The sequence below is a fragment of the Grus americana genome, chromosome 7, assembly GCF_028858705.1.
Source record: "Grus americana isolate bGruAme1 chromosome 7, bGruAme1.mat, whole genome shotgun sequence".
In the NCBI taxonomy this organism is placed as follows: Eukaryota; Metazoa; Chordata; class Aves; order Gruiformes; family Gruidae; genus Grus; species Grus americana.
In genome coordinates, this window is record NC_072858.1 from 21,121,382 (window position 1) to 21,135,204 (window position 13,823).

At 44.4% G+C, this 13,823-nt stretch overlaps 1 protein-coding gene across 1 annotated transcript in view; it reads left to right on the plus strand.

The window, feature by feature from the left end:
* Nucleotides 1-13,823, plus strand: part of ANTXRL (ANTXR like) — a 61,562-nt gene continuing 47,739 nt past the window's right edge. The window contains exons 1-3 of the mRNA XM_054832330.1: nt 1-614; nt 12,821-12,892; nt 13,029-13,100. Of these exons, the coding sequence (XP_054688305.1) occupies nt 454-614; nt 12,821-12,892; nt 13,029-13,100 (305 nt within the window). The 5' untranslated portion in view covers nt 1-453. The remainder of the gene's footprint in view (nt 615-12,820; nt 12,893-13,028; nt 13,101-13,823) is intronic.

The window sequence follows — 13,823 nt, forward strand, 5'->3', positions numbered from 1 at the left end:
CTCGGTCCCCCGCTCGCAGCAGCCTTTCCCACCGCGGTATCCCGGAACAGGAAAGTCCCAGTTCAGCTTTCCCCCATAAGATCCTGTCTCCCTCCCCCCTGCTTCCCTCCCTCTGCCCCTTCCTGCCTCTGGCCCTTGCGAGCGGAGCCGCTTCTCTCTGTGCGGGACGGGGCTGAGCCGCTCGGGGCAGCCGCCGAGGCGGTGGGGCATGGGGACGGGGCTCTGGGGACTGTCCGGCTGGGCTCAGCCCCCAGCCCTGAGCCAGCAGTCCGGTTCCCGGCGGGCAGGACTGCCTTAAACTCGCAGGGTTGAGCTGAGATCCTGAAGTTAGTGGGTTTTTTGTTTTGTTTTGTTGTTTTTTTCCCCTCTTCCTTCGGCGCTTCCGAAGAGCCCGTAAGGTCTGCAGCGCGAGAGAGAGACTGGAGGAGGAGGAAGAATTAAGGACGGGAAAAGATGGCGAGTTGCGGGAGCAGCGTGGAGAAAGCTGCATTTTTTTGCTGCTTTTTGCTGGCAATGGGGAGCCTAACCTCATGCGCCCGGCTGGAGGAGGAGGAAGAGCAAGAAAAGCAGCGCTCCTGTCACGGTGCCTTTGATCTCTACTTCATCCTGGATAAGTAAGTGACAGTCGCATTTAAAAACGTTTATTCACCCTTCAGTGCCTCCTTGCAGCAGCAGGGACGTTTTTGCCCCGTCTCCCCGGGTGCCTTCCCCGCCTCCCCTGCTGCCAAACATGATATGCGAAGCAGGATCATTATTTTTGCTACCTGAAACTTGCACGTTTCCCAAAAGGAGCATTTAGGGGAGCACCGTGATTTATCCTGGGTTAGTTGCACATGCAAACCCGGGAAATCAGGTCGCCTTCAGGTTGTAGCGTGTGGTGCATGGGCTGTGAGCATTGGGTTTGAGGGGATGTTTGTCAGTACCTTCAGCACTCCTGGATCTTGGTGTGAAGACTCGGGCTAAGAGCTGAGATGTCACCTGTGGGATTTAGCTATGCGAGGGCTGTGCAGACCTACCTAAAGTTAAGACCAGAGTGCTTGTATGTAGTGGTTGCTTTTTTACAGACTCACTGCGAGGTTGAGTAGAAAGAAGTCTTATAAAACTAATTTGGAGTTGTCTAAACCTGTGTTTGAGTTACCTAAGAAAAGTATTTGCCAACATATTTTAATTAATACCATGTTATCCCAATTTAGGTATGGCCAGAGGGTATAGTTAAGCTCACATTCAAGGGCATGTCATAGCAAGCACTAGCAAAGTGAGTGGTAAACTGGTGCACCCACAGGTGTTTTTCAGAAGGCACAAATTTCTGTCTCTCCTGGTACGCTGCTCCGGCTTTACAGCCAAGGGTTAAACTCAAGGAATAAATTGTTAGTCTCCCACATATACTCAGTGTGATGGTTGTTATCTAATACGTCCTGGGTTACATATGTGACACGGTATTATGAAATACCGAAGCCTTTTCTTTGTTATTCTTACCCATAAGCCAGGTATGAAGGCTGCATTGCGTTGTTTCCTGGTTGGGAGAACTGTTCAGTCCGTCAGGCCTTCTGCACAGCCTGCATGAGAAAGAAAGCCACCATTGCTCAGGAGCCAGCATATTCCTATATTCAAGAAGGAAAGAAAAAGAAGTATCATAGAGTAGTGATTCTGGTTTTAGAGCAAAAGGATCTGAAGACCAAAGGCATTCTGCCTTTCTAAAGGATGCACAAACACACCATGTGGTCATTGTTTTGTTTTCTCTCACTAAGAACTTGTTCCTGAAGTAACCTTCATGTCTAGAAAGAGCTCTGTGGGGGGCTAGTGTTACTTCTCAGATTCGTTCTCGCCAGGCTTTCAAGAAGTGACTGGTATTGTTGTTATGCTCACTTCCCATATCAAATTCCCTGTAACAATAAATGTTAGTGATTGCAATATAGGGTCTCTCTGTGACATGGGTTCTCTACAGGGCAGTTTACTTGCTTACAGTGTCATTGTGTACCCCTGGCAATCCCCACGCTGCATTCCTATGCTACTTTTCATCTGTAGATCAGAAAGCACTTTACTGGGGTGATCGCTGTTATCATTTGTGTTTGGGGAAATCAAGGCAGAGAAGAGTGATTTGCTCTGAGTTACTGATATGTCAAGCAGTAGGAAGTTGGTTGTGCAAGCAAGTTCCTCTTCAGTATTGTGGACCTGAAATCATATGTTTTCTTTTAACAGGCTACAGATCTTATATCTTGGCTCAGGTGTTACCCACCCAGTTTGTGGTCTGCTGGGGGCCAGACCTGATTATGGTTGAAGTAAAAGTCAGGCACTTTGGTTCCAGTGGGAAAATTCTCTTTGGCTTCAGTCACAAACTGAGTCTTTATAACCTTTGAGAATTATACCAAAGATTTCCTCCGGAAGTAAAAGTTACTTGGCCCCTGGGTGGTTTTAGAATTCATCCCTGCTCCTACCAAGTCTGTGGCAATGTGGTGGCAAAACTGCTTTTGGCCTTGATGAGATTGCATTGCAATCCATATGGGTAACATTAGAGTGCCAGATCTGAGGAGCCGTAGGTCCCATGCTGCCTTCCTCCTGTGACAAAATGCATGTGGTACCCAGGTGGGCTGTTTGAGGGTGTATTTAGTCCCAGCTGTGTTCTGTGACATCTGGCACAGCACAACAAGCTTTTTGGAGGTAGGGAGGATTGACTGAGTGGATAGACTCTGGATCTTGGGACAGTTAATCAGAAAGGAACTAGATAATCCATTAGTGATGAGAATGGTCAGGGTGTTCCTGGTAGAGAGAAGGCAGGAAGCCAGACAGAAGCAGCTGGTCAAATCTGAAAATGCAGTGGACACTTTTTTTTATAGAATTGGATCCATGCTGATACATGAATTCTGGCTCTAACTCCTCATGGGAGGAATCCCCAGAAAAACCCAGCCCTATATACCACAGAGTATCCCCACATGGCCTGGGGATTGCCTCCCTTCATTGGAGCCTTGCCAGGCTGGAGTTAGATGCATTCAGTCTTAATTAGCTGTCTAACAATGGGATTGAAGCATTGGCTCTGCGAAAACTCCAGGCTTTAATCCTGCAACCCAGTAGCGTGGTCTTTAGCTGAATGACAGGCCCTGTCTCTGAAGTCAGCCTGGGTGAACCAAAATGACTTTAAATCTGCTTTGCTTTGCTTCCCCATAGAAAGATGTAATCTCACATCAGTAGGAAGCAAATTGGAAGAAGATAACAAACCTTTATCCTTATGCATGTAAGCACTGTGTGTTACTGCAATGACTTTATTGGGGCATGATTTTTCCTTTTCATTTTGCCAGGCAAAGTCTGTGGGGATTTAATCCTGCAGGCAACAACCATCAGATGGAAAAGATCATCTGCTGGTGAAGTTATTGGTATAATATATATGCTGTCAACTAGAAAAAGAAACTCTCTTATTTCTTAGTTTTTATCAGCCTGAAGTTGATTGCAGCCCTTTATGTTAAGTCCATGGGGTAGGCAAGATCAGAGCAGTGGAACTAAGCCTTGGACGCTCAAGAAGCTGGCATGGTCAAAGGGAAAAGCAGCATGTGTGGGAGGAAGACCTGCCACCATCCTCCTTAGGATTGTCTGACTATGCCAGAGCCACATTAGGACTGCCTTGTCTCTGGGAATGCTTAAATGAGCAAATCTCTTGAAGCTACAAGAACTGGACACTTGCTGGCTGCAGAGGCGGTTGCCTAGAGTCTGCAATCTTGTGCTGTCTGTATGTCATGCTTTGAGTTATGCATGCTTGAGCTTATTTAGAGGTGTAGTGGAAGACTTTAAAGTATCATAGTGAAGCAGCAGAAACTTTTCTGCTTGCAGCTAAGTCACTCCTTCCGCTTGAGGTAAGGCAGTATACCATGCAGTTGACATACCTATCTCTCCTATGGCATGTGGTAAGATCGAGTCACATGTGATATCAGAGATCTCATGTTGACCTTTAAACAAGCATAGGTCTTAAGCCTGTCGTAATGGATAGCTGAGTACTCTTGACTTACTTTGGTTGCTTCTTTTACTTTGGTTGTCCAGGTGCCTGAAGAACTTTTTTCAGTCCCATCCCACACTGCCAAGGACAGGTCCTCTTAGGGATGTGATTGCTTGACTATTCAGGTCTTGTAGTGACATCCTCATGCTTGGGTATGTAAATAACTCCCTTTCATCCCTGCTTTGCTGTTAACATCCAGCTGTTGTTTGTAATCATATTGAAATGCACTTGCACAGCAGAAAGGATGATTGACCTCTGGTATTTTCTAATTATAACAGTGCCTGGTAGCGTTGTTATGATTGTTTATTGGTGCAACAAATATAAACCCTTTTAAAATAAGGACTTAAACTGCCATAAATATCTGCTTCTGGCCATGCTTGACATAATAGATCTGAGCTGCAGAGCTGTCTATATTTTATATTTATCAACTATGAAGAAAATTTTTTTATTATTTTTTGACTGTAGAACAAGATGGGAAATGGGGGGGCAGCGAGAATGTGAGATAGCAAACATCCCAGCAGGAAAAATGAGAACATACTTTTCACTAAGAAATTGTTTGGATTTTGAGGGAAAATGAGCTGCACAGCCTTGGGGGAAAAGTTTGGGGGTTTTTTTTTGGGGGGGGGAGGTTGGGTTGTGGGGTGGTTTTGTGTTTTGGGGGTTTTTTCCTCCACAGCACAGACCATGGCCATGCAAATGTTTTGAGTAAGGCTCTGGCTGATTTTCTTTTAGAGCAGTGATTCTGACTCTTTCTTTGGGGGAGGCTGGCCTAACTACACTTTCTCCACTCCTCATCTTCCCCCTGAACTTCTGACTAGTCTGTCTTCATGGTGCCCATGTCTTTTGGGCGCATAATACTGTCTTTCACATCAGTTTTGCTTGTCTCCTGTGCTCCCAAGAGCATCCCTGTCAACAGCAACTTTTGTAAAGACATCAGTAAAATGTGGCCGGTCAAGCCTTCTCACTTGTAATCCATTTTCCAGCTGCCTTCCTTTAAACTTGCTAAGCCTCACTCCAGTGGTGAATGTCACTGGTAGGAAGCTGGTGGGGAAGAGCACAACCTCTGATTACATGGGAAATTAGTTACTCCGTCCCACCTCCTTCCTGGTTTTGGTTTTTGGGTCTGTATCCTCTGCCACCACCCCCTCAACTTCTCATTGAAAAACTAGTTCTGGGAGGAGGGAGGTGTCAGGCAGGAAGCATGTTGATACTTCCTAATTCACTTCAGGCAAGGGAAGCAGCTATCAGAACAAGAAGCATTTCATAGCTGCTATTCTGGGCCTGCTTTTATCATTTTAAGGCAACTATAGTGAATTGCTGATCTCCAGATATCTTGTTTTTTTCCCCACAATATGCCATATTTAAAGCAAACAAAAGAAGAGAGTTTGGTAAATGTGTTTCGTGTCGCCCTTCCCTCCCACCACCGATGACTTCCGTGCCAATGATTTGAATGAATTTAGCACTCATGAATTGCAAGTACTAGTGAGACCAAGTATTTTTGGCCTTAGTGTCTCACTGTAGCCCTCTGCCTTTCTTCCTGCATCCACATAGTCCCAGCACAAGAGTGTTAGGATGGAGCTGGACCTGTGGGAACTCCTGCAGCATCTCTCTGTGCTATCTCTGTCTGATGCAGTTCTGAGTGCTGGTTTTATGCCCTGTGTGAGGAGAGGAAGAGTGGCGAGCAACATTGTTGTGGTTGGAGATTAGACTGCTGGCAAAGATAGGTGCCTGAATATGTGTTCTGTCACCGAACTTAATTGCATTTGAAAATCTTATATTGACTGACTTAAACTACTGATGAACTTCCTTTTCTGTAAGCAAGAATATCTACCTACTACAGCCAGACTTCAGTTCATCATAAGATGTAGGATCTGATGCAGATCAACTGCCTATTGAGATTGAGAGGAGTTGCTGTCTGAATAAAAGTATCAGCTTTGTTCCTTACATGGCATTAGTTACTATACATGTATATTTAAAAATGGTTGTGTCTATCTGTCTTCTGTCTGATTTTTTTTCTTCCCCTTTATAATGTAACCACATCATCTACATGACACCTCTCATACTCCAACTGCCTGTAAGCAATATTCTTTATTGTTTTCAAAACATAATCTGTTGGTATTTTGCCTTTTTCTTTGTTGTGGTTATATCACAGCCAGTGCTGTGATTTTCTTATGACCAGGTATAATTGCTTGGAATGTTCCAAAGCAAATTTTTAATTGGCTTCAGACATACCTATGTTATTGGAACCAGGTTTTATTTGTTTGTATTTTGTCTGGTATTATTCTGCCAGATTTGCCTTTTGGCAGGAAAAAAATAATTCAGGAAAACCAGTTCTCTTCCCCTCTGCCCCAGGAAAAAAATCTTTAAAACCCAAGGCAAAGCTAATGGGTAGTGGTTATTTGATGTAAAATGTACACAGTTAACAGGAAGAAAAAACCATGGCAGCTTGTCATTTGCAGTCTATTTATGCATGTAACTAAATCTGATTTATTTGGGGCTCGAGCCAAGGAAGTAAACAGTAAGATTCCCACTGACCTAGGAGTTTGGTTTGTGTGTGCTCAGTGACTGAGAATTTAATTACTTTTGTCTGTGCTTGCAGGCCAAATGCTGGTGTGAATTGCGATTTGAGTTTGTACGAGGTGTAGTAAGACTGAACCTTTTCATCTCAAATGTGGAAAAGATGCATCAACTCCTGTGAGTTATCAACAGCACCAGAGCTGTATCTCTCTGCTCCTGGTTATCATTTGCAACTTGTTGTTACAGTGTGACTGGGATTGAGTGCTCTGCTTTGCTCCCCGTGTTGTGCTGACGAGGACTAAGATGCTGAGAGCGGGTTTTCCAAACCTGGTGCTGCTCAGAGCAATTCTGGGCTTTACAGGGAGATCTGAAGTGGTTGGATGCAGTCTGAGCATGGCTTCCGAATTTCACTTTGATGTGCTCTTCTGGTGGCTGGATATGAAGCAAGAGCTATAGCACCAGGTGGCTAGGATTTGTAGATTAGACAGATTACTGTAGGAGCAATGGGCAATGTTTTGAGGGATGACTTAGAAGTCACTAATGCTGCTGCAGATTTTGTCAATAGTTTTATAGAAGAAAATTAATGGTTCTGGTCATGAAACCTTTTGGATTCAAATACTTTGAGTCCTGTGCTCGGTGTGCTGGCCTAGGACTAAGAAATCCATTTTCCAGTCACTTCTCTGTATCTTCCCCTACCCATTCCAGCCCTTGTCTTGTTCATTAGTGTTACAAGTACTTTGAAGCGAGGACTGTCTCAGAATGGCTGTCTCCGCCAGTGTTTCTAATTGCCTCTGGAACAGATAATATACACTAGTCCTTCCTTGCCTGGATGAATCACCCAGTCAAGGTCCCTTCCATGCTCGGAAGAATCATTGTTTGGGAGAGGAGGATCCTTGTCACTTTGAATGCTCTGCTGGCTCAGAAGAAGGGATCAGAGGGGTGGATGAACACGCGCGTGCATGTCTGAAACCGCAACAAACTAGATGCCCCAGGGTTTGCTTTTATTGCAGAGCCATTATTAGTCATGTGCAAGAATTCTGTTGTCCACAATGTGGTTGTGGCCACAAAGAGCTCTACAAATAACAACAAAGTGCCACGTTTCTGAGCAATGTGCCGTATACATGGTCACCATTAGTTTGAGGGCATAGAGACTTACAGGGACCTACAAACTCCATGGATGTTGTATTCCCCTGACACCATACACAAACTGAACCCAGCATCAGTAATAATGGATCTGCTTCCTGCTCCAGGATCTCTGGAATTGCTGCCTTCAGCTAATCTGTAGCTGAGGCAAATGTGCATGTGGGGGGAATAGGACAAGGGACAGCTCTGTATCTTCAAGGGCTTTCAGTTTCTCACTTTCAGCTGGGAGGAAAGGCTTTGGGTCCTGCTGCCTTCTCTCTGTGTACATGCAGTAATAAAAATATTTACGATTTGGCTTGTACTGGGATATTAACTTTCACTGCTAAGCAGCAGGTCTGATGTGTATTGCATGAAGTTGATCTGTATAGGCTCCTGACAGTGAATTTAGCTGTAACTGTGAATCACACCTGTCCCAGGACAGACAGCTTAGTTCAGCAAGCAAAAACCAGGATGGTCAGATATATCTGGGCTGAAAGTGGCACCCCACATGCCAGGGTTGTGCTGCTTGATTTCTTTGAGCTCCAGCTTCCACTGCCTCTGGGAGTCTGTTAGGAAAGAAGAGGAGGTTTCCAGCCTGTCTTGTGCTTTGTCGTCTTCTCAAACAGTGGTGAAATCCCACAGATCGAGGCAGATATGACTATAACGTACTCACAGTTTTTATACTGACAGAGTTCCGCTAAGCTAGGAGGAGTCCAAAGTAAGCAGGAGCAGAATCAAGCCTTGCAATCACATTACTTCCTTCCACCCCCAGAAATACTCGCTGACCTCCTCTTTTCCCTCCCATCAAGCAGTAGCAATGTGAAATTTGGGAAAACAGCAGCAGCGGGAGCTGCAGCAGCAGCTGCTCCTCGGAGCCGAGTCCCGATGAGGCCGGGAGCACATTCTTTCCTATGTTGTGGTTTGCTGACTCTTCTCTTTGTCTCGTGTGTAATGGGAACAGAGCTTGTGGAGCAGGGAGCACGCTTGCAACAAATGGCTCCTGTGGGTTTTTTTTACTTCATTTGGGCCTAATTCCGATCCCAATTGCGTAGGTATGAACCTAAGGGAATTCTGCTGTTTCTCTGGATCTGCTCCAGGTTCACCCCAGCAGAACCAGCAGCAGAAACAGCCCCTGAAATACTTTCTGCAGCTGTTTATTGCTTGGCATTTTCCTTTGCCATGAAAATTATGTAACCTCTGAGGGCTGAAACCTCTCTGTCCCGCTTGACTCCGAAAGGCACATGAACTGCTTGTCAGCAGCGGGTCACTAACCAGCCACAGAGGTGTTAGACTTGTGGGGCTTGGTACTCAGCAGAGAGCATCAGGCTGACTGGGCTGCTTCAGTGAGGAGAGTGCAGGGGGGAAGCCCAGGGCTCGGCTGGGTGATGGTGGCCATTTTGATTGACGTGAGGAGTTGAACCAGGTAGCTGATGACCAAAAGCAGGAAATCTCTATGACATGAGCCAACAAGATAGATCTGGCTGTGACATAGTCTTTGTTTGCAGACAGCCACAGTGCTGTCTTGGTGGATCAGTGGTTTGAACCTCTGCAGCTGGGTACCGGCTGCATGGCTTCTCCATGGCTTCCCCTAGTTACTCATGAGAGTGGATGCTTTTTCTGCACAGTGCTGATCTTTTTCATGCTTCATTATTTTTTCCTCATTATTCGGAAGTCTTCACAGTTCCTCTGAAATCTTACAGGAGTGTATCATTTGGTGGCCAAACAGGCCAGGCAAGGAATCTGTTTGTGGTTAATTTACTGATGGCATTTTGGGACAATATGCCAACTCTGTCCAAGGCTCCTGTTAGCACAGGTATGCTGATTAACAGGAGTTTGTTCTTAGTTACTGTAAGGTTCTAAGGGAAACAACAAAAGCACTGAAACTGCTGTAAAAATCCTGCTGTGCAGCTGTCCAAGAATAACCTGTAGTGTAGAGCATCACTGAAAGACGCCGAGCTTTCTCTATGCTTGGTAACTGGAGTTAAAAATGAGTATGGCTTTCAAGCATTGGCAATGGTCAGAAACAAGCTTAGAGTATGCTTGGAGCCTCTCACTTGCCATGGGAAACCAAGGCATAAACCTCCTTGTCTGATCCAGCCATGAAGGGCAGTAAATTAGTTTATGCTGCCAGCAAAAGCGATTCTGCAGTGTGAAAGATAAGATCCCAAAAGCAGTGAAATGCCTCAGTATTTTCAATAGTGTTGGGCAGCTTCTATTTGTTGGTGTTGAGAGCAATTGACAGCATTTGGCAACTTAGTATGTAGTTTAGCAAACATCTTATTGTTGTCATTTTCTGTTTAATCTGCCATTAAAATTGTGTTGCTGGTCATGTGGGGTCAGGCCTCTTAGGACACTGATGAAACTATCAGGACAAACCCCAGAAGCATTCAAAACATCTGTGTATAAAACAGCAAATAAAAAGACTTTACAAACAGGAATATTTAGAGGTGGGCTTGGGTGGGAGGGGAAATCAGATTCTTCTATAAGCCAGGCCACCTCCACTGGTGAGGGGTTTGACATGACCAGCATTGGTGGCATTTGGGCATCATTTGCAGTGGGAGATAACACACTTGGGCTTGGAGGAGTGTGGTGGGGAAAGTGATTAAGTGCTGACCACTTCACTGATACTCTTTATATGGGATTTTGAAACAGTAAAATTTTCTTGCCAGTATTTCTGTCTGGCTTTGACACTTCCCAGATGACAGATTGGGACACTTTGATGCTTCCCAGCTGATAAACATGAGGGTGCAGTATTCCTCTTAGGGGAGGAGGAGACCCACTGCCATGCTGAAGTACCTCTGCTCAACAGGGTTGTAGCTCAGTGATGTAGAGCCAGGCACTCTGAGAGCACAGTACGATTCCCATGAGGACTAGCCCATGATAGAGACCTCCCTAGCTTTTTAGAGGTGGGCGTCTATAGATTTATGACAGCCAATTCTTAGTCTCACTGGTTGTACCCTTTCCAAGAAAGGGTGTTTCATTATAAAGTGCCTGGAAGTGCACAGTGTTAAGGTTATCTGTGCATTTTCACTTTAAATGTCTTCATGTTTTTCCACTGTTAGTGGCTTATGATTTTTCTTGAATTTTCAGTGTCTAGGCTGCTTTACCCAGCTACTATTTGCCTAAAGGGTAGATAAAAAAAAAGTAATTCCGGCAGTCCTAAGAAGGTACTAGAAATGATGAATTGTTGCTGTTATAAAGAAAATTTCGTCGCTACTTTCTTTTTTGGATTGCATCAGTGCCTCTGCAGCTGGCAGCAGAAATTTGATACCTCATTCAAAATAGGTCAGTCTTTTCCAAGAAAGAAACTGTGGCTATTCTGTGTAGGGAAGTGACTCCATTGGAAATTGCAGGAATTGGATTTAAGTGGGATGGCAAGCTCAGAATGAAACTGAAAGAGTTGACTCCAGGGGAGAAAATTTTAAAAAAAAAAAAAAAGGGGGGGGGAGCTGTAAATACATCTTGCGTAGTTTCAGGGAAAATCTCTTTGAGTTCATCATGCTTAGAAATTTAGCCTGGGACTTTCAGAAAAGTCCTGGAGAATTACATGTGTCGAACTGCCTCAGATCCCTTTTGGGAAGGCAGTCCTTAAAGCACATACCTTGCATCAGCAATGAGATGAGAAAAGGGCTCATTTGCTAATAGTGCCAGCACCTTTCATTGGTGCTGTTCACGAATACATAAATGTGTCGTCGTGTAGCACATATAAATTAGAGACTGCACAGGATCTAGACCCTTGGTTCAAACAGTCCCTGGTGCTTTCTTGCTCTCCCGCAGTGCCTGGCAAGTTCTTCATTCTTTGATAACCAGTTTGTTCTGTGAATGAATCACCAGTTCTCCAAAAGAGCAATGTGAAAGCACAGGGTTACATGAGAACTTATTATAGCTTAGGTACTTCAGGGGTCTCCTTTTGGTCCTTGTCCCTTTATCTTTGCTGTTCTCCACTCCACCAGCACCGTTGCAGGGCAGGCAGTGCCATATTAATGCCACATGTGGGCTCCTGTATGCTGATCTGTACTTGATGTGCAGGGGTAGGAGTGACTGGCATAGGGTTGCTTGGAAAGCCTATAGTAGAACTGAGAATTGTAATATGGGGTCATTTTCTCACTTTTTTGTACGTTTGAAAAATGTTGTAGAAATTGTATGTAGAAAACTGTACGTAGAAAAATGTCTAACAGCAGTTAGAGGAAACCTACTGCTTTACAGTAGTTAAACTTCAGAAATTTAGTTCTGCATCTAAGCCCCTGTGACTTCTGTATGTATGTGCTTTTGTTTTATTTAGCTTTCTGCCTGAAACACCTGATATGTGAGTTTGGTAAGGAAAGCAAACGAGCTGCTCTTTTGTAAACACTACTGTCCTAGGGAGGGCTTTTAAAACCATTGACTTCTCATGCTTTGTAGACTTTTTAATAGCTTGAAAGTGTATGGCACAGATCCACACAGTAGAAATCACCCATCGTATGTTGTAGAGTTGCTGCATGCAAGGCTCTGAGGTCGGGGCCCCCAAGAATGTAGGACTAAGCAGAAAACAGCCAGGGGGTGCCAGTAATGCACTTTTATATGTTGGGAATGGCAGCACGAATGTGTAAGTTTGTGTATGTAACCAAATTGCCCAAGTTTTCACAAGAAATCTGTAACGGAGGCAGAGATTGATTGTCCAGAATGCTAGTCCAGCGAATTAGCTATGAGTACTGCCTTTCCCTTCTGAATTACTTCAAAAGCTTTCTCTTTTGAAACAAACAGTAATTCATGGAAATGTTCTCCCACGCATTCTGGGAGAATAGAAGATCAGTCAAGACTTTCTGTGTGGTTGCAAGTACGGAGCTGTGCTCTAGGAAAGTAAATAATCTGCTAGCAGATGATTTAGTGAACTTAAACTAGAAGAAAATATTTATATTTTATGTTATAGAAAGGAACAAAAGCAGATGGAAAGTTACTGAATGTGTTTCAAAATTGTATGGTAAACCATTTCAGACCTATTTCTATTTCTGAGTCAATGGTTTTTGTCATGATGGTTCCTGTTACAGCTTCCAACACAACTGCTGTAGAAGCCTCAGCAGTTAGCTGCCTCGTCTCCATAGAACTCTCTAATTTCTGTCCCTAGCCACTTTTGGAGTAGCCCAGGCTTACAATTCAGAGTGGAACAAGGAATTTCACTGTGAAATAAGATTAATGTAATCAATTACCTTTTGTGCACAGGTCTGGAAGTGTCAGGAATCATTGGACTGAGATTTACTCTTTTGTGGAAAGTCTAGCAGAGAAGTTCATAAGGTAAAGTTTTCTTAAGATGGTATTTCAATTTGCTATATGTGTCATTTATTTTTTCAATCAGTGTTTCTTAGCAAATGAAAATCTGCTGAAGTAATGTGTGGGTGTGACATGGATCTGGCTTGTTCTTTTGTTTCAGTCCAATGTTGCGGATGTCTTTCATCGTTTTTTCTTCACGAGGCACTACAATCATGAAACTAACAGAAAACAGGCAAGTAGTCCCCACAGCTTTCATCCAGAAATATGCTCCATCCCTCCTGTCAAGCAGTGAGTGGCCCCACAACCAGAATTCAGAGGTCTGTCTCGGTCCTTGGTGTGGCACCAACTCTGGCACCAAATGAAATCCATTCCACCATTCCCAACGGGAGGGGGGCTTAGATGGTCTTTGTGTCTCCCATTACCATTTCGTTTTCAGCCTTATAAGAGAAAGTCAGCACTGCGCTGCCTGTTCTTTATCACGGTATTTCGGGGAGAAACTGCGTTTCCAGTTGAGAATTCACGTACATCCTTGCTATCCCCGGCTACCTAAATAAAGGCATTTTTTTTGTGTAAGAAATCTCAGACTGAGCTGATGAGCAAAAGACTGTATGAAAGTCCCACAGTGCCCTTTAAAGTCACCCAAAGCCCCGAGCTTTACGCCAGCAGCTGGCTGTACCCAGTGCGGGAGCACTACCTCACCGGGCTGTGGCACCCCTCTCCTGGGCTGCCTTCAGACAGCACCTGTGCCAGAGGTGGTTTGCAAAGCCAAGTGACAAGCCTCTTAAGAAAAAGAGTGTCTGAGGCTGGAGCAAAGAAAATTCTTGTTACCACTTTTTACAACCAAATCCTCTTTAAAAAAACCAAACCAAAACAAAAACCCAAACAAAAAAACCCCACAACCCTTCCCCCCAAACAAAAAAAACCCCAAACAAAAAACCAAAATCAACAACAAAAA